At 39.7% G+C, this 21790-nt stretch overlaps 1 protein-coding gene across 1 annotated transcript; it reads left to right on the forward strand.

Annotated features, from left to right (window-relative positions):
• The first annotated feature begins 2196 nt into the window (after positions 1-2196).
• On the forward strand, positions 2197-5810 carry LOC112029442 (AAA-ATPase At2g18193). Its single transcript, XM_024062125.2, has 2 exons — positions 2197-3453; positions 5175-5810. Exons 1-2 carry the CDS (start codon positions 2479-2481, stop codon positions 5727-5729), a joined length of 1530 nt encoding a protein of 509 aa, XP_023917893.1. The 5' UTR covers positions 2197-2478; the 3' UTR covers positions 5730-5810.
• The last annotated feature ends 15980 nt before the right edge of the window (positions 5811-21790 follow it).

Genomic DNA, 21790 nt, shown 5'->3' on the forward strand with positions numbered 1-21790 from the left:
TGTCATGAGAAGCTTTGGAATCCAGTTAAGTCTTCCCAAGGAGGACCCGCCTTTTCACACTTATTTTTTGTAGACGGCCTTATGCTTTTTGCCAAGGCTGACCGGAAAAATTGCATTGCAATAAGAGATGTTCTTGACTCCTTTTGTGCATTATTGGGGCAGAAAATTAGTGATGAGAAGTTTCAGGGCTATTTTTCTCCTAATGTGGATCAAAACACAAAGGAAGAACTCTGTGAGGTGCTGGGTTTCCGATCTACTCCATTCCTTGGGAAGCATTTGGGTATTCCCATCAAGCACAAGGGAACTCCTTAAGATTTTGGGTTTATTATTGATCGTATTCAAAGCAAGTTGGCTGGTTGGAAGGCTAATTTATTATCCTTTGCGGGCAAAGTTGTATTGACTCAAGCGGTGACATCCACTATTCCCAACTACTCGATGCAATGTGTGGCTCTCACTTCTAAAATCCTTGAAGGTGTGGACAGATTGAATAGGAACTTTATGTGGGGCTCGTTGGATAGGAAGAAAAAGATTCACCTTATTGAATGGGAAAAAATCACAAGGGACAAGGAGGCAGGCGGATTAGGTATTCAAGCAGCCAAATCAAAGAACACAGCCTTGTTGGCTAAGCTGAATTGGAGGTTCAAAACTGAAAAATCAGTCTTATGGGTTCGTGTGCTATCTCATAAATACCGAGGGCAGAGGAGTAGACCTATTAACCTTCTTAAAACCACCTCTTGCTCATCCACCTAGGCTAGTATTAAGAAAGGTGAAGACATTGTCAATAAAGGTGCTAAGTGAGTTGCTGGGAAAGATAGTGGCCTATCTTTATGGTTTGACAAATGGCTGAATAAGGGCACCCTCAAAAGCTGCATTTGTGGCCCGCTTAATAGAGGAGAAGATAAGGCCAGATTAAGTGATATTTCTAGCTTTCTTAGTTGGAATTGGGAGGGGATCTCCTTCTCCTTTCCCAAACAGATTCTTATGGAAATAAAAGCCACTCTGATTCCCTATTCCAAGCTAAGAGAAGATAGACTTTCTTGGAGCTCCTCTCCCAACAGAGAATTCCATCTTAAAGATGCATATCGTATAGCTAATGCAAAGGAAAGCAAACCAGAGTTTCAACCTTTCAGTAGAGCGTGGGTATGGAAAATTCCAAGCCTTCCAAGGATTAAGTGCTTCCTTTGGCAGTGTTGTCACAAAAGCATTCCTGTGCGTGCTCTCCTTGCTAAAAGAGGTATGAATATTTCCCCTATTTGCCCCATGTGTAATGCAGCCCCTGAGACTATCAGCCATACTCTTAGGGATTGCCCAAAGGCACAAAGTTTCTGGAATTCTTTTTCTCCCCCAATTTCTGCTTCTATTTTTATGGCACCCAAATTTTGGATTGGTTGAGACTAAACTGTAGGTCGATGCAGCGATGTGATGTTGCTAATCTGGATTGGGCTATTTTGTTTCTCATAGCGGTTTGGTTGTACCGGAACAACACTATCTTTGGTAAGGCAACTATACATAAAGATTTAAAGGCTGAAGCACTAGCCAAAGCTGCTGAGATGGCTTATTTGGGCATCACTAAAAAGCACAATTAAACAAAAACAAAGATTCAGGTAAGGTGGCTGCCTCCATCTCTTAATTGGGTTAAGGTGAATTCTGATGGTTCGTCCATGGGAAATCCTGGCCTAGCTGGAGGGGGTGGTCTAATTCGTAATCAGGAGGGAGAGTGGGTGAAAGGCTATGCGAGAGCAATAGGTTGTGCCACTTGTGTTGCAGCAGAGTTGTGGGCTGTAAGAGACAGAATTCGTCTTTGTATCTCCCTTAAACTTCCAACAGTTGTTTTTTAGCTTGATGCAAAGTTGGTAGTGGATCTTTTGAAGAAGGATATGGAAAAATACAATGGCATTGATGTGCTAGTTGCTAATTGTAGAGAAAGGCTTAAGGAGATTCCTATGATGCGAATCAAACATTGCTATAGGGAGGCTAATAAGTGTACTGATGCACTGGCTCGCAGGGGAGCGCTCATGGACCAGGACTTTACTATTTTTTTAATTCCCCCACCTAATGTTGTATTTTTGCTTAGTTTAGATTCTGCTAGAACTCTGTTTGATCGGTTTGTTGCCTTTGGTATAGAGACTTTTTAGTTGTTTAATGCATTATCCTTTTAACCAAAAAAAAAAAATTCTTTCCAGTTTTCTTTATCCACGTTGCGATAATATAATGAGTCAGAATGCATGGAAAGAAAGCAAAATCCCTCTCGCTTTTTCATAATCAAGTGGGTTAACTACTGTGGACTCCTTGAATGAGGCGAACCGTAGCAACTGTTGGAGTTGGACCCCATGTTGTAAATATAAACAAACCCTGCTTGCCCAATAGCAGTAATAAGCACAGGCACAGGCAACACTAAAAAAAGCAAAAACATAACAAAAATCCAAAAATCAGATTGATTTCTGAGCTGTTCAAGATTTTCTTGCTCCAACAGTGAAAATGCTTTCCCTGAAAGAAATGCCATCCACAGCCTCCACATTTTTCTTTGCCTACGCTTCCTTCGCTGCCTCCATGATGATGATTCGATCCATGGCCAACGAGGTGATTCCCCCTGAGCTCCGCTCTTATCTCAACTCCGCTTTCCACTACCTCTTCACTCCACTCTCTTCCACACTCACACTTGTCATCGACGAATACTGTGGCATGGCTCGAAACCAAGTCTTTGACTCCGCAGAGATGTATCTCCGCACCAAGATAAGCCCCACAACAGATCGACTTCGAGTCAGCAAAAGCTCGCGTCAGAAACACTTCGATGTGGCAATCGAGAAGGGCGAAGAGGTTGTCGACAGGTTCGACAATGTTCAACTCAAGTGGTGCTATGTTTGCACAGAACCCAAGAACGCACACGCCATTGAAACGCGTTGCTTCGAGCTCACTTTCGATAAGAAATTCAAAGACAAGGTGTTTGAATCTTACTTGCCCTACATTTTGGTGAGAGCTAACTCTATCAAACAAGAAGAGAAGGTGGTGAAGCTGTATAACCGTGAGTGTCCCTTCAGTGACGAGGAGGGAGGCGGTGGTGGAGGCATGTGGGGTTCGATTAATCTCGAGCATCCAGCTACGTTTGATACTTTGGCTATGGATCCGGAGCTTAAGAAATCTATTATTAGTGATTTGGATAGGTTTGTGAGGAGGAAAGAATTCTATAAGAGAGTAGGCAGGGCTTGGAAAAGAGGGTATTTGTTGTATGGTCCTCCTGGTACTGGTAAATCTAGCTTGATTGCTGCCATGGCTAATTACCTCAAGTTTGATATCTATGATTTGGAGCTCACCAGTATTTACAGCAATTCTGATCTAAGAAGGATTTTGTTGTCCACCACAAATAGGTCTATTTTGGTGATTGAGGATATCGATTGCAGTGTAGAGATGAATGATCGGCAAAATGAAGATCAGTATGAACTTCCTCATTCCAAGGTTAGTAAAGTGTTTCTTGTTCTTATTTTTTATTATTATTTTATTTGAATAATAAAAACAGGTTTAAACATGCATAGATGATGTTAATAAACTAAGATAAAGAGTTATTACAACCATTTACATAGCAAGTGAAATATGAGTTTTGACCTATTAAAATCTAACAGAGATCTTAGCAGCTTCGAGGGATGCTAATAAGGAATAAGTTAGCTTTTGATGGGATATGGACCTCACGAGGAATAAAGTAATGACTACCACTTTAGGCATTGAGTCCTAGCATCTAATAGCATGGCAATATAGTAGTTATGTAAAAACAGTTTAGCATCAAGTTCGACTATCAAATGAGTGGAATCGACTCGAGTGATATCTCAAGTTGAAGACCATCTCTAAATGTCCATAATTTGACTAAAACTCTAGGTGTTTTTTTTTTTTTTTTTTTTTTTTTTTTTTTTTTTTTTTTTTTTTTTTTTTTTGTGATGAAAGACTAAAACACTAGTTGATTGGTCTTGGAGAAATTTGAGCTTGGTACTGGAATTTAAGTATAGTTTGTATTTTTTTTAATACATATAGGTGAAAAAATATATAAAAATACTTGTAATATATAGATATATATATATATATATATATGTTTCTATGTTATGAACTTAGAAAAAATGTCTTAATTTGCTTTCTTGTATTATCGTCAACATGATCGTGGGGTTGAAGACCGACATCGGCCGACATCGCCCATGGGTCCCATATTGGGAAATTACTTCATTTGCAACTTGCACACCTTTATGAATGCTTTCTCTCTTTTGCTTACTTTTTCATCAAAAAATTAGGAAAAGAGAACAAAAAAAAAAAAATTGGCACAACGTTTTGGGTCCGTTGGCAGCCCATAGGTAAACGGAAATTCCAAGTTCAACATCATATTTGTTCCTGCCTTCTTGGTGCTATGGATTAGATCTTTTTCATTAATTTATTAATTCATTAACGTTTGTTGCACACATCTAAACTCACAGCATCCAACTGATGTTCAACATGTGGCACACATACTCTGTACATGCAGATGTGTAGAATCTGTAGATGCTCTTATTAATTTATGTACTGTTTTTTATATTTCATTTTCTAAATACACTTATGTTTTTGTCATTTACTATTTTTTTTTTAAATAAATAAATATTTCTATGAAAAACTAATTAAATATATACGCATTACATATAACTTCACTTTCGTAGAAGAATCAGAACCACACAGCGCCCACACCTCACATGACCCGAGTATATTTTGGTTGGATTTGGTACTTCATTCACCTGGTAAAACTTAAAAAGCACTCGTTTTTGGTACGGGGTACCCTTTTTTTTTCCCTGAAAAAGTGTCAGTACGTACCACTGGGCCTTAACCCGACCAAAACAAAAGGCATAGAATGTTTGAAACCTTGAACAAACGCTTCTCACGTTTCCAGACTTTGGGGTGGGTCAAATTTTGGGAACACATGTAATCCATATCATTAATGAATCAATAATGATTATATATGCTAATTTAACAGAATAATGATACTCTCGATCTCACGTCCACATTTTTTATTTTTCATCCTCATTTTCATATTTTACAAGTGGACATTTCTTTTTCATCTTTTAAAATTTGTACTTAGCACCTCAATTATAAACATTGTTTAAAACAGTAAATGTAAAATGAGTATAAGAGAATATTTTCTTAATATAATAATCTGTTTTTGTTCGCAGTTTACTCTTTCGGATCTATTAAACTTCATTGATGGCTTGTGGTCTAGTTGCGGCGACGAGCGAATTATTGTGTTCACTACCAACCACAAGGACCGGCTTGACCCTGCCTTGTTGCGTCCCGGTCGAATGGACGTGCATATTAACATGTCATATTGCACTAGCCGTGGCTTCAAACTCTTGGCCTCTAATTACCTTGGCATTCATCATGGAAAATCCCACCACCTCTATGGAGAAATTGAAGGCCTAATAGACAGCACAAAGGTCACCCCAGCAGAGGTTGCTGAGGAACTAATGAAGAGCGAAGATGCCAATGTTGCTCTTGAAGAGCTTGCCAATTTCCTCAAACGTAAGCAGGTTGAAAGCAATGAAATTAAAGATGAAGATCAAGAAGCAAAGAGGTTGAAAACTGATGAAAATGTGAAGAGAAATGTTAGAAATAAGTTGAAAACTGATGAGAGAATCTTTAGAAACGGTAGGAGAAGAGGTGTAAGAGGAGGAAGAAGCCTGCGATCAGCCACAAGAAGTGCAAAATGTATAAATTATATATTTGACTAGTGTAAAATATTAGTGCACCTATGTTTGTCAATAAGAGGGTTCACTCACACCTTACCTATATGGAAGAAAAGTTATCTTACATTCGTTGATCCTTACAGGTTACAATAGGAATTATAGTAAAGGAAGATGACTAAAAGCTAGAAAGAAAGATCAAGACAAGTACATAGTTACGTAGTTGTCACTTCTTTGAAGTATAAATGGACTAGTACACTGTTGTCCTAATTTTACTAAAGCAGCTTTTTACCAACAAAAAAAAAAAGAAAAAAAACCCTATGTCGGCACTCTGCTTTTCTGCTATTTGCAAGAATTCATCAAACTTCTTGGATAATTATTTCATCATTTCAATATTCATCCTTCCATCTAGTTGATAAAGTTAAGATATTTTTCCTCATCTAATAAAGGCAAAGAGAGAAGACTTTGTCTTGTCTTCAATATGACTAAGGCATCTTACGAGTATTGGTAAACCGGTCGTCCAGTGTAAGGATGACCATAAACCACATCTAAGTCGGGGACAAGCAAATGATGAAAGGCCATCCATATGAATAGACGGGCCTAATTAAGCATATTAAAGTCAAAGGTTAACTCCATCAGGCCAATTGACAACGAGTAAATGCGTCGGAACGGTTACAGAAGCTTTGATGAGCCAACAGTCACCCGTTACACATTAAACAGAATCTTCATTGCCATTAAACCACATTTAATTCAGGTGAAAAAGCCTAGAAGAGCATTAACTGTTGTTGAGGGTCATTTTTTGAAATAGGCAGAAGGCAACCCAACCCAGAGATACGGGCAGCAGATAAGCGGCAGGCTAAGGAAAAAACCATTGGGCTCAAACAGCGGCAATAACGGATCACAGGCCCTTAATATAAATAAACGGGTCTCGAAGAAGTAAGTGGGCCTAAAAGGCCCAGAAAGAAAGAAAACAGCACCCATGGGCAGTATGTGGTACGGAAAAGTGAGAATGGGCCGCAGCAGGCCCAGAGTAATGTAAACAAAGAAAGTATGGAATAATGGCAAGCCCATGAGCCCCAAGGATGAGAATGAGGAAATTGGGCCAGGGAAGCCTAATTGAGATAGTAAATGCCCATGGGATGCGAAGCTAGTAAATGGACCAAGGAAGTCCAAAGGAAGTAAATCGACCAGATAGGCCCAAGTGAAAAGAAAGGGACATTGGAGCCCACAAGCAAGAACACCAGTGGCCATATTAAGCCACTGGGGGAAAGAAAGGAACGGCAGGCTTGAAAAGAGGCCCAGCAGGAACAAATCACTGCGGCAGGAAAGGCCGAGTAACACGGTGGGAAAATTAAGACAATTAAAGAATTGGGCTGAAGAGAAACACGAAACCCAGTACTCGGTAAAACCCAAACCCTACGGAAGTGGGAAACCAGAGTAACAACCAGGGAAGAGCTAAGAACAGACGGCAGGCAAACAAAGTGTCCAGCACACGGCAAATGCATGAACAGCAGGCAGATTTCTGAAATATACACGCACAAGGCCCAGGCACCACTAGCCTGTACCCAGCCAATACAGGATATGGTGGGGTCATGGGTCAGAGGTAAGAAGGCATGGTTTGGAGGTGAGGAGAGGGGAAGGCCTGTTTTGAGGTTCCTGCTCAAGCTCTTTTGGGGGATACGTCCTGCTGGGATGACATACCATCCAAAAGAGGCAAGGCTGAGTAGGAACCAATAGGTGCATGCCATGAGGGATAGAGAGAAAGAGATATCACTGTGGCAGGAAGAGGCGCCGCGGCAGACTAACGGACAAAAGGTTGTCTGTGTTTGTGATAGGGGAACTCGCAGACGGAACAATAATGGTCGACGAGTACGCCCAGACTAGACAAAGACGGTTAGGGGGTAGAATGGTAAAATTCAATCACGGCAGGCACTATAAAGGAAGCCTCTGCCGTGTACAAGGGGGGAGGGGGGCAATACAAGAACAAAAAGGAAAAAAATGCTCTGTAACAGACTTAGAAAAACAGAGGAGGATAATACCAAAAACTATCATTGTGGAAATCACTAAGAAAGAACTAGAAAAGTAAGAAAGAAAGAGAGAAAAAAGAGTGAGTGTTAGTGGCATGCACCGATAGGTCCCTTCCTTTCTCTCCCTCTCAAATCCTTGCTCTCTTATAGAATCGTCCTAGGCATTATCTATTCAGGTCCGCCTCCCTCAAACCCATTAATTTCCACGGCAGGAATTTCCTTTTTCCTCGGAGGTTAATCGTTTTTGAGAAGAGGAGTTCTCCCTCTCTAACCTTGCCCCCGCAGACCGAACCGAGTTTATCCCCTTTATTCGTTGATTAATCTTCATTTCCATTTTGCTTTTACTACTTTACGTGTTAAAATTATTCATATTATTCTAATTATGGACCATTCGGTCATTCGCTGTTAAAAGAATTATCTGGTCATTCCAGAATAAATTTGCTCTGTTTTTATCAATTTTGTCTGTCTGTCGCAAGCTTTTCTGAAATAGCACTGCCTGCCGCAAACACTCACCTGGCAGACGAGGCCTAGCTTGTGCACAAGCCGGCCAAGTTGAGTTCCAATTGGACTGGTCTCGACTCCCACAACCTAGAATACTCGGGCCTACAACCATAAAGAGGCGGCCCAGCCCGACACGGTAAAAAAAGGCCCCTACAACTGGCATAAATGATTCACCAAAAAGCAAACTATAAAAGGCTATCGAACTGAGGTGGGTCTTTTTCATGAAAAACATAATATACTGCAACTATCTATCAATTTAGAGCGAGAATTTGACTTAGGCATCGAAGTGTCCTTAGCTGGCACCACGCCAGTAAACTTTCTTTTTATTTCTTGTCTTTTCAACAAGCACTACGGGTCGTCCATGGGTAACGACAAGGAGCATACTGACGAGGACAAATTTGTGTTTCATCAGTTTGGCACCGTCTGTAGAGACTTCGATAAGCCATTGTATTCCTATTGACAAATCTCCTTAAGTCTAATGGAATCTGCTGCAACGACACCCCCAATTAAATCCAGTAGTAATGGCTTAACAGATCCAGGCTCTAACAGCCAATGTGTAGGAGCTAATGAAATAAAATGAAGAGTTGAAGCGTCAAGCTCGTCCTGAGGGTAGCAACACTTCACTTCATTGACACAGTCATAGCAAACACAACGAAGAAGTTAGCAATCCCAAGAATAGCAAGGGAAAATATGCTTCCGAGTAAATCGAGCAATCCATGCACGGTAACAATCACATGATGAAAAGCCTGCAAAGGGAGTTGGACAAGGTGAAAAATGCCATGAAGGGGAAGATGACAATGAACCTCCATGGTATGCTCAAGCGAACAGATTCACCTTTCACCGCTAGTGTTCTAGAGTGCCCCTTACCTCTAAAGTTTTGCCTCCCCCAACTAGAATTCCATGACAGCACGAAAGACCCTCTTGACCACATAGGGGCTTTCAAGACAATTTTGAACCTCTAGCAAACTCCAGATGAAGTCATATGTAGGTCTTTTCCCACCATTCTTAGGGGAGCTTCTAGGGTCTGGTTCAATAAACTGCCAGCGTCCTCAATTGCAAACTTTGAATAGCTCAGCAACTCGTTTGTTCGACACTTCATTAGGGGGCAATGTCATAAGAGGCCAACCTCTTACTTGCTAACAATAAGGCATCAGGAAAGGGAAAGCTTGAGAGAGTATGTGAAGCGCTTCAACAAAGTTGTTCTTGAGATCGACGAAGCTGACGACCAGGTTATAATAATGACCTTTCAAGCTAGACTCAACAATCCTGATCTCGTCTTTTTGCTAGGAAAAATGCCACCAACGTCTATGACAGACCTCTTGTTCAAAGCTCAAATGTACGTGAATGGGGAGGACACCCTCACTGCAAAAGGACTGATGGACAAATGGAAGAAGGAAGAACCTAGTGACTCTCAGGGTAAGAAAAAGGATTGCAAAGACCATTCCTTGGAAACCAAGGCTAGCAAGAGCAGCCCAAGAAGTCCCAAAGAAGAGGTTGAACTTCACCCCATTGGTGATGCCTGCAGTTAAAATCCTAATGCAAATTAAGGATGAACCCAGCTTGAAATGGTCGAAGCCATTAAGTACGTCCTCAAGGAAGCGCGGCCCAAAGAAATATTGTCGTTTTCACAAGGATCACGGCCATTACACCGACAAATGTCATGATTTGAAGGAGCTAATTCAAAGGGGAAGCTCCAAAAGTTCATCAAGAGAGATCATCGGTCTCAATCAAGAACAGAAGATAAGGCTTATAACGACAATAAAGATGATGGACGAGACCATCCAAAACAGGCCGTAAAGGAAATAAGGATGATAATTGGCGGGCTAATATCATAAGGATCATGCAAGTCCCTGAGAAGGGCCTATCAGAGGCAAATCAATAGCGTCCATGTCAAGCATCCCTCAGCAAAGTACCGTCGCTTAGAGAATGACGACATAACTTTCTCTGAATGAGATGCAAATGGGATCAAGCAGCCCCATGACAACCCCTTATCATCATGCTGGAAATCAAAGGCTTCAACATGAGAAGAGTATTTCGATAACGGAAGCTCAGCTAACATCATGTACATGACAGCCTACCAGCAACTGAGGTTGGACCCTAAACGGCTTTAACCTTTCAAGTCCCCTTTGGTTAGTTTCAGCGGAGACCATATCTATCCGAAAGGCATCATCTTATTATCAGTCACAGTAGGGATGCATCCAGCTCAAGTAACAAAATAGGTGGATTTTTTTTATCTTCGATTGTCCATCGTCATACAATGTGATCCTTGGACAACCAATATTAAATCGACTCAAAGCTGCAACCTCGACCTACTGCCTCAAGGTGAAATTCCCAACCCCACATGGGATTAAAGAAATACGCAAAGATCAACTGCTGGCCCGAGAGTGCTATCAAGCAATACTAGCTTCCAAAGAAAATCATGTATGGATGGTCGAGGAGGAGCCTGAGCAACCTGCTAAAGATCGAGAAGATGTGATACTAGTAGAGGGAGATCCTACCAAATTCACTAAAGTCAGAAAGGGACTTGACCTACCATTGAAGGACAAGATCATCGAGTTCCTAAAGAAGAATCTAGGTATATTCGCCTAGACCCATGAAGATATGCTTGGCATAGACAACAAGGTGACAGAGCACCGATTGAATGTCGAACCAACAAAAAAGCCCATCCAACAAAAACGAAGAGTCTTTGCTCCTGAAAGGAATAAGGCCATCATGAAAGAAGTGGAGAAGCTTTTAGTCGCCGGATTTATCAGAGAAGTCTTCTATCCTGAGTAGCTTGCCAACATCGTCATGGTGAAGAAGTCCAATGGAAAATGGCAATTGTGTGTTGATTTCATAAACCTCAACCATGCCTGCCCGAAAGATAGCTTTCCACTCTCTAGAATTGACCAACTCGTGAATTCTACAGCCGGTCATAAGTTGCTGACTTTCATGGATGCCTTTTCAGGTTATAACCAAATTTGCATAAATGAGGAAGATCAAGAAAAAAAACAGCCTTCGTCACTAGCTAAGGGTTATACTGCTACAAAGTCATGCTGTTCGGCCTGAAAAATGCAAGGGCTACCTACCAGAGGCTAGTGAATCACATGTTCAGCAAACAAATTGGACGAAATATAGAGGTATATGTGGACGACATGCTTGTAAAAAGCAAAAAAGCAAAGTTGCACCTTAACGATCTCAAAGAGACATTTGACATTTTGAGGAAGTATCTGATGAGATTAAACCCGACGAAGTGCGTATTTGGGGTCTCGTCAGGTAAGTTTTTGGGGTTTATGGTTTCCCAACGAGGAATCGAGGCCAACCCAGAGAAGGTTAAGGCCATACTTAACATGACCTCTTCAAAAAGCATAAAAGAAGTACAGAGGTTGACTGGACGAATCGCAACCCTAAACAGGTTCATATCTAGGGCAACAGATAAGTGCATTCCATTTTTTAAGACACTAAAGCAGGCTTTCTAGTGGACAGAGGAGTATGAAGTAGCTTTCCAGACCCTCAAGGAATACTTGTCCAAACCACCACTCCTAAGTCCGTCCGTCGAGGGAGAAGATCTGTTCCTTTACTTTGCTATATCACAAACAACCGTGAGCTCGACATTGATCCGTGAAGAGCTCAAGGTCCAAAGGCTAGTTTACTATACAAGCCAGGCCTTCTAGAGCGCAGAGGCGAGATACCTAAGGATAGAGAAGTTGGCTTTTGCTTTGATCGTCGCATCCAAGAAGCTTCGTCCATATTTCCAAGCTCGCACCATCCTTGTCATGACGGACCAACCCTTCCAAAAAGCCATAGGTAGGTCGGACGCTGCAGGAAGAATGGTTCTATGGGCTATGGAGTTGAGTCAATTTGATGTCGACTATAAACTTCGGACAGCAATTAAACCTCAAGCATTAGTTGACTTCTTCGCTGAGTTCACCATGATGGATCAAGACCCAGAAGCAAATTACTAGACGGTATATACGAATGGGTCGTCAGTCGCAGGTGTTGGGGGAGTAGGTGTGATCCTCCTATCTCCTAAGAAAGACATCCTCTAGTACAGGGTCCAACTTCAGTTTCCAACAACAGAAAATGAAGCGGAGTATAAGGCAATACTTAAAAGTCTAAGGGTTACAAAAGCTTTGGGGGTCAGAAACTTAAAGTTGAATTCAGACTCAAAGCTAGTAGTGGGGTAGATAACTAAGGAGTATGAAGCGAAGGAAGACAGGATGAAAAGGTACTTAAAACTGACCAATCAGTTAGTTTCTAACTTTGATGATGTCAAGATTACTTAGGAACCTAGGGAGGAGAACTTCAAAGCGGACGAAGTGGCTAGACTTGCCTCGTCCAACAATGATGCAGGACGAACCGAACTATACATAGAGTTGCAAAGCTTCCCAAGCATAGAAGGGTTGGATGTAATCTATGTCCAATCCAAAGGTAGCTAGATGGACCCAATAATCGCTTACATCAAAGATGGCACGCTCCCACTAGACCCTTCAGAGGCCAGAAATATCAGAGTAAGGTCGTCCAAATTCACAATCCTGAATGACGAGCTGTACAAAAGGGGGTTTTCCCAATCCTACTTGAAGTGCCTAGACTCTAAAGATGCCACATACATGCTGAATGAAATCCATGAAGGTGTCTATGGAAATCATTCAGGCCCAAGATCACTTATGGGGAAAGTGGTTCAGGCAGGACATTTCTGGTTGACCATGTAGAAGGATGCAGCCCAGGTCGTCCAAAAGTGCGACAAGTGTCAGCGATTTGGAAATGTGCAGCACGTCCCAGCAGAGCACATGACAAACATTTCATCACCATGGCTGTTCTCAACATTAGGAATTGACATTGTAGGTCCCTTACTACCAGGTAAAAAGCAAGTCAAATTTTTAGTTATTGCTATTGATTATTTCACGAAGTGGGTGGAAGTGAACCATCGACAGCAATCGCAGAAGCCAAGATACAGCACTTCGTCTAGAAAAACTTTGATTGTCGATTCGGGATACCGAGGGTGATCATCTCTGACAACGGACGACAATTTGACAGTAACAAGTTCAGAGATTTCTGTAAGGAGCTGGGGATCAGAAATCATTATTTTTCCCCCGGACACCCACAAGCCAATGGCCAGACTGAAGTCACAAATCAAACTTTGCTTAAGCTAATCAAAGCTCGACTTGAGGGGGCAAAGGGAACATGCTTGAAGAGCTTCCAGGAGTCCTATAGCCCTACAGGACGATTGCAAGAACATCGACAGAAGAAACGCCTTTCAAACTAGCATTTGGAACCGAAGCAGTGATTCCTGTGGAAGTTGGGATGTAAAGCCTCAGATGGACATGTTATGATGAACATAGCAACGATAAGGGTCTAGAACTCGCTCTGGATTGCTTACCTGAGGTCAGCGAGGACGTGACTCAAAGGATGGCTCTATTCCATGAGAGGATGACAAGGTACCACAATCAAAGGGTGAAGCTGAAAAGATTTAATCCTGGAGATATGGTCGTATGGAAGGTTTCGCAAACCACTAAAGATCCAAACCAAGGAAAGCTAGGCCCCAGTTGGAAGGGTCCTTACAAGGTCGTCTGTTATTCAAAAAAAGGGAGCTACTACTTAGAAGATATGAACAGAAAATCTTTACCTCGTCCTTGGAATGCAGAGCACCTCAAGAAGTACTACCAATGGAGAAGCTAACACCCAGCATCAATAAGTTCCAGTATTTGGAATACCTCGTCTTATTCATATACAGATAAGCAAGATTTTATTATTTTCATGCATAAGTTTTACTTTCAGCATTTTTCGTTTTTGTTAAGTATAATCCTTGTAATACCTTTTATAAGCAAGGATGAATAAAGCAAATAAGGCATCTCCAAAGCCATTTCTTTTCAAACGATCAAGTCTCAAACATGTCGTGATGAAAAACTTCTTCCGCCAAAGCAATGAGTTTAAAGCACAACATCAATGATAAAAACTCTGTTAACATAATGATGAGTTTAAATCATAATCTCAATGATAAAAACTCCGTCAACATAATGACGAGTTTAAATCATAATCTTAATGATAAAAACTCCTTCCACTAAGTGACGAGTTTAAATCATGACCTCTATGATAAAAACTCCAACAACGAGTTTAAATCGTAACAAGTTTTAATTGTAAAGAACTTAAATCATAATTTATATGATAAAAACCCTGTCTATGAAACAATGAGTTTAAATCATAGCGCCTGCAAAACGACCAGTCTAAGTCACAATATCGATGGCAAAAAACTGCATCTATAAAATTGCAAGTTAAAGTTACATCCTTCATGCCAAAAACTCTATCTACCAGTGATAAAATTCCAAACATTGAGGAAGGCTTTGCTTAGGCAAATAAAAACATATACTCATGTATCTATGTGTAAAAGTCTATGCATTCGTGAAAGCAAATTATTGCCCTGCCAACAAAAGGTCTTCCTAAAAACAAAACCATGAGGTGGCAAAAAGCATAAAATTTCCTACAAATAGATCTCATTATGTTCAACAAAGTTCAACGTAGTAAAAGGACTTGATAAGAAGACACATTCAAGAAAAACCTTCAAGACAAGACAAGCAATTAAGCAAAAGCCTCAAAACAAAGAGGCAATAAGTGTTTTGAGTTAAACAGTTAATAAAAGCCTCAAAATCAAGAGGCAATAAGTGTTCAAAAGTAAAGCTAAAGGCTCCAAAACAAGGGGGCAACCATTGTTCTCCAAAAAGAAAGAAAAAAAAATTATATATATATATATTAAGAAGGGGGCATAGTAGCTTTGTCTCCTTGGTCTCTGTCAGTAATAGTAGCGTCTTTCCCTCCAGCAACGTCAACTTCAATTTCCTCTTGTTCTTTGGCCTCATCGACAAGAATTTTAGTATCTATCTTTTCAAAATCCAGGTTAGAGAAGTCCACAGCAAGGCTATGGTGCTTCATCGTCCACCTTCGTAGGAGTTCAAAACCTTTGAAGTACTGGATAAACTGGAGGTCAGAAAATTACTCAGATTGCATGAATTGTTGGACAACCTTCTCTCTCTCAGCACTAGTTCTTAAGAGAGCAGCTTGGATTTTCTCGTCTTTCTGGATGACAAGCATCTTCTCGACACACAAGGCTTCATTAAGCTCCTTAATTTTCTCATTGACCTTGTTAGTCTCGTCCATAGCGGCAATCAGGTCCTTCCTCAATTTTAAGCTCTCTGCCTTAACAAATTCCAACTTGGAGTTGGCCATCACAACCTTTTCCTTGGTATTAAGATAATTTGTAGTTAAGCGCAAAGACTCCCCAAGGACTTATAAGAGGTAAGAAGAAAGTCTTTAATATAATATATATATATATATATATATGCGTGAAAGAAAGGAGTATACCTGCACCAACTTGTGAATATGGCGACTAACCAACTCGTGGGAAGGAATAGATGTCAGACTCTTGAGCTTGTCATCATGTAACTACATTATGGGCTCTACCAAGCGTAGTGGCCAGGTTATCCCAAACACTCTTCCCAACTTTGTCTTTCCCTTTAGAATGAGTGGTGGGGGGAGTAAAGGCTGTGACCTCAAGAGACAGAGTAGGGGAAGACAGGGCAATTTGGACAGACGGAAGCACCTCAGTATCACCCTTCTCGTCACCTAATTTTCATTTTTTTGACTCAGCAGCAAGGGAGGACAGAGGTTCGTTCTTCATCCCTTTGATACGAGTGCACTTCTCCTTACTATACCTGGTGGCCATTTCTGCTAACCAAAAAGTTAAGTTAGCAATCAAACATAGTAGAGACAAGGCCAATGAAGACAAATTGACTCTAAGAATTTCAAAGATGAACTTACTTTTCTCTTTGTGGCGAATTTTTTCTAACACATATTTTGAAGGTTCGGGTCCCAAACAACAGTCAAGCAAGTGACGAGGATCAACCAAGTCAGCAAAATCTTCAATCTCCTTAGCGAAAGCAAGAGCTGAACGAACTCGTTCACGATTCCAACTTTCCAACTTAGGTCGATTAAAAATTGCAAAGATCAAAAGAAAAACAGGGTTATACAAACAAAAATTAAATAGAGAAGAGTTAAGAAGAATGATAAAAAGTATGCACCAAGCATAGGAACTTCCCATTTCCGCAGTAATCTTGGGACTTCCCCCCCAAAAGTCGTCAAACACGGTTTCCCAACTTGTTCTAGAAATGAAAAAGTATCGTGATTTTCAGTCACGAAAGGACAAGGGAAAGCCAAAGACGACCCTAGATTTTCTATCCCAGGGTAAAAGCTCAAAATACCTATAATGGGTGGAGGTTTTCAAAGGGTATAAATGCAAAAAAACTGATTTAACGTTATCATATATCCATCACAAGCGGATACTTAGATGGACACACAACTTATAATCGTCCTCCAAGCGTTAAGGACGAGTTGACCAGGGGTAATTTGGAAATTATGTAGAAGTTGCATAATAAACGGATGGACGGGGAAGCGAAGACCACATAGAAAGTCAGCCTCGTAAAAGCACACTTCTCCAGGGGCAAAGCTACAAGCTTTTTCGCTAGGACAGGACAATCTAATGGAGGTACCTTTCGGAAATTGTAATCTTTTCCTAAACCCATTCAAATGCTTCTCTTTCAAAGAGCAAATTTCAGAAAGGGCATGCAAAGGAGGCAAGGAAGAAGACGAAGGCAGTTTTGAAGCAACGGTGTCAACCACCTTGCACAAGGACTCAACATTTGAGGATAACCCTGTCTCTAATTCACTCAACCTAACGTCATCTTCCCTATACTCAATGGTGGTCATCTCCAAATGGTGTTTTATCAAGGAATGGATAATCAAAGGATAAGGGAGAACAAAGTGGGCTTAAGTGCAGTGAAATGCGACACAAACATACCAACCTGAGGACACCAACCAAAAGAGTACTCAAGAAAAACCACTAATCTAGCAAAGAAAAAGGAAATCGAAGGGCACTCTTGACTAAAGAATTCAAAACTAACCATCAAAACATAGAGAAAGGAGACCTTACTAGGAGAATTTGAAGTATGGAAGTTCCTCAGCACTCCAAATTTCAAACCAAATAGGGTGGAGGAAGAGGAACAATTTTCCTAAAGAAGGAAAAACTGGAATTAAAGCGCACCAAAATCTAGGAGATTTTGCACACACCACGAATAGAGAATAGACACGTGTCTCTTACCTGGGAAATAGTCGTTTCGCATTATAATGGAAGAGAAATATCGAGAAACGAAAAGATACAAACCGTCACATCTGGTCACATTCCTATGCTCGTTCAAAGCCTTGACAACAAAGGAATTGGGGGGCAACTAACAAGTATCAGTAAACCGGTTGTCTAGTGTAAGGATGACCATAAACCACATCTAAGTTAGGGACGAGCAAATAATGAAAGGCCGTCCATATGAATAAATGAGCCTATGCATATTAAAGTCAGAGGTTAACTCCATCAGGCCAGTTGACAATGAGTAAATGCGCTGGAACGGTTACAGAAGCTTTAATGAGTCAACGGTAACTCATTACATATTAAACAGAATCTTCATTGCCATTAAATGTCACATTTAATTCAGGTGAAACGCCTAGAAGAGCATTAACAAACATAAATGATTCACTAGAAAGCAAACTATAAAAGGCTATCGAACTAAGGTGAGTCTTTTTCATGAAAAACACAATATACTGCAACTATACTATCAATTCAGAGCAAGAATCTGACTTAGGCATCAAAGTGTCCTTAACTAGCACCACGCTGGTGAACCTTCTTTTTATTTCTTGTCTTTTCAACAGGCACTGCGTGTTGTCTATCGGTAACAATGAGGAGCAAACTGATGAGGAAAAATTCGTGCTTTATCAGCATCTATAATATTTGCTAATAAAAATAAGTATATGTTAACAAATACGCATTGGTTTATAAACTATTTTTAGAAAATTTTTATTGGAAAAATGATAAAATAATTCATTTTTCTGACAACTTTTATATTTCTCATAAAAGTTGTGTCAAAACTTTTCTAATATGATTTATTAACAATTATCTCAAGGGGTTCCAGTTAGCTTAACTGGTAAAATCTCTGATGGTTGTATAAAAGATCTGAGGTTTAATCCCCGTCTACACCAAAAGCTGATTGGTGTCTTGGTCTGATGATAAAGATTAAAAAACACACACACACACACACACACAATTATCCCAAGGGCACCCATTAATATGACTCATAAAAATAAATCGTATGGCCAAGGATGGGGGCATAGTTTGACTTGGGAGGCAATGGCCACCCCAAAATTAAAAAGAAAATATATATATATATATATATATTGAAAGTTCAAATAGCGTTGAAAGCACTATGAATTAAAATAAGTATATGTTAACAAATACGCATTGGTTTATAAACTATTTTTAGAAAATTTTTATTGGAAAAATGATAAAATAATTCATTTTTCTGACAACTTTTATATTTCTCATAAAAGTTGTGTCAAAACTTTTCTAATATGATTTATTAACAATTATCTCAAGGGGTGGGTTCCAGTTAGCTTAACTAGTAAAATCTCTGATGGTTGTATAAAAGATCTGAGGTTTAATCCCCGTCTACACCAAAAGCTGATTGGTGTCTTGGTCTGATGATAAAGATTAAAAAAAAAAACACACACACACACACACACACACACACACACAATTATCCCAAGGGCATCCATTAATATGACTCATAAAAATAAATCGTATGGCCAAGGATGGGGGCATAGTTTGACTTGGGAGGCAATGGCCACCCCAAAATTAAAAAGAAAATATATATATATATATATATATTGAAAGTTCAAATAGCGTTGAAAGCACTATGAATGTTTAGACCCCCAAACAACAAAATACCAATTCAAGCTTTATATCAAACAATGTATGTGCATAAAATGATAACAAGCTTATATCACAATTGATAAACAATCTAAACCAATTAAAATCACATCCACAACAGAAATTAAATGGTAAAGATTAAGGAAAGAGAGATGCAAACAAAAGGACAACACAACGATATGTTATCGAATAGGAAACTGAAACCTTCAGCGTAAAACCTCTCCGCTGCCCTCCAAGTGGTCAATAATCCACTAAAAAATGAAGTTGGGATACATAAATAACAATAGACCCTCCAAGTCTAATCTACCCAGGTACCTAAGCCTTCCAAGTTTCTTGCTCCAACAAGGTTACGCCAAACCTTTGTCTTTTATAGCTTGCCGAATTCCGCTATAAACCATAGCATCAACCAATAAATATTGGTCCCTTCCAAACTGCTTCCCTTAGCACCAGAAGACCTTCTCATAGACGTGGGTATGGTGAGAAAAGGATTTGGTCAAGAACCTCTCAAGGATGTATCAATGGAGAGGGTGAGAGTAAAGAAATTTGAAGAGTCTCTTTGTAAAGATTGTGGATGAGGCAATCTTGTTTTTCTCTAGGGTTTCTCTCTCAAATTTCTCTCTAGAAGCTCTCTACATTTCGTGGGTTTAAGGGGTATTTATGCTAGGGTGAGATAGGAATGCGAAGAGTCAGGTTTTTCAAAACAGAGCTGGTTGGCGGCTTGGCCTAGCGACTTGGCTAAGTCGCGAGTTCAAGCCGCGAGATAATAGAATGGCCAGGCTGGACTTTTTGTCCTGTAGTGCTCCAGCTGGCGCAACCGTTCATCTTCTCACATGTTTCACTCGTGTGATAAATTTAGCGGCTTGCCAGTCGTGAGTCACCCACGTGTCCCAGCCGCGAAGCCTTGCATCCTTGCACAATTTTGAGCATTTTTTCACATTCTCTCACTTACTACCCTTACATGAATCTCATCTAAATACAAGGTTTCTAAGTGCTGAAATACAAGCAAACTAACACCGAATAAAGCCAACAAGATGGTTGATTAAATTCAACCTTACATATATATATATATATATAAGTATGTGTAGGGAGCAGGTACTAATTTTAGCAATTATTGATTCTTTTAAGAGTAATGCTATAGCCATAAAATTTTTACAACATTTTTATAAATTTTTGAAGTAAAAAATTCTTATTGGTTGACATATGAACCTACCACTTAAACCATTTTTTTACTTACCTATAACCACTCATCACATCAACAATTTGTAAAATAGTTTATATCTCTAATATTTTCCTCTTCTTAAAGACAAAAAAAAAAACCATAGATCTAAAAATCTAGAACAAAATATACAAGCCCCAAAAAAATAGTCCAACAACAAAAATTACCAATAGTAAAGTTAAAAAAATTAAGCTCAATCAACTAATTTTGCCCAAAACAAACAACCCATCCCTTTAAAAATTTTAAACAAAATATTTTTGTCCTTATGCAAAAGCATATGCATGTAAAAATAAATAAATAACATAAAAAACTTAGTGACTATAGCAGCAATAGAGCAGAAGTCGGAGTCGCTACACATAGGTAGCAGCAAAGCCGCCCCCCACTCTAAGTTTGGCTTTGTCCCTACGTATGGCACATCAAAAAATTTTAGCAAATTTTTAGCTTCATAATTTGATATGCAGTGGGAATTTAGTTAATCAATATTCGAGTAACAAAAATCTTTTACCATTTGTTACTAGAAATCTTAGGGCTTGTTTGGTTGAAAGGATGGAAAAATAGAATGATAAAAAATTATAAATATAGATAATGCTGAGGTTTTCTCTTATGTATGTTTGGTAAAGAGAAATAGAAAAGTGAAATGATAAAAATAAGATTTATACTTCCTTTTTCTTTTTGTGCTGAAAAATAAGTGTAAGGGCCAAAACTAGCAACCTGACCCAACTCGGATGAGACTGGTTAGGATAGAGGCCCAATACAACCAATTTGTAGAGGTGGATTGTCAAGGTCAACCTTTAAAGCTCTTGTAGCCACAATTTGGTAATTAGAGAAAGAAAATTGGCAAGGATGACAATTTTAATAAAGAATTATAACAAGGAAAGAGAAATTCTTATTTAAGTTCTTCCTCGGGTTGGCCGAGAAGCAATGGATATTTAGAAACACATTTATTAGTCTTACAATGATATAACTTTCTCTCTCTATTTCCCTATTTCTCTCTTTAAACTTTTTTCAATCTCTCCTTAAGGAGGACTTTCCTTCCTATATATAGCTATTTAGCTTGCATCCCAACCTTCCACTTGGATGGCCGTTGATCCTTCTTCAAATACTTGTCCCATTACTGTCTTGCTGGTGGCGGTAAAATAGGCTATAGGATGTGGGGGCACTATTCAAGGGTTATTCTACCATTAATGCAATAGATTGAGCTGGTAAAGTGCATTAAATGTGGAGGTGATGGATATTTTATCTAGAAGCTTCCTCCTGCCCTTACTTGCACATCACTATCATCCTCCTTAGTCGTCAAGCTTATGACCTTGGTGGTTTATCTCCAGTCTCCTGAGAAGTATCTGTTCCTCGGACTAGTTGTCCTCCTCAATTTCCTTGACCTAACTATATATCCTAACTAGGCCGGGCCTGACCTAGTGAATAGTTCGGTCCAGTTGCACCTCGGATGTATCCCACTTGATAATTCCTTCTCTTCGAACTCCCCCCTCCCACAATAAGATACATATTTTATTTGTTTGGTTGAGAAGAAAAAAGAGAAAATGAAAAATATAAGTGGTATAAATTTATTATGATACTTATATACATA

The sequence above is a fragment of the Quercus suber genome, unplaced genomic scaffold, assembly GCF_002906115.3.
Source record: "Quercus suber isolate HL8 unplaced genomic scaffold, Cork oak 2.0 scaffold_68, whole genome shotgun sequence".
In the NCBI taxonomy this organism is placed as follows: domain Eukaryota; kingdom Viridiplantae; phylum Streptophyta; class Magnoliopsida; order Fagales; family Fagaceae; genus Quercus; species Quercus suber.

Bases quoted from the DNA above. Each gene is read 5' to 3' on its own strand.
- LOC112029442 (XM_024062125.2), top strand. From the start codon at position 2,479: ATGCTTTCCCTGAAAGAAATGCCATCCACAGCCTCCACATTTTTCTTT. The intron at 3,454-5,174 runs GTTAGTAAAGTG...TTTTGTTCGCAG, and splicing joins ATGAACTTCCTCATTCCAAG to TTTACTCTTTCGGATCTATT.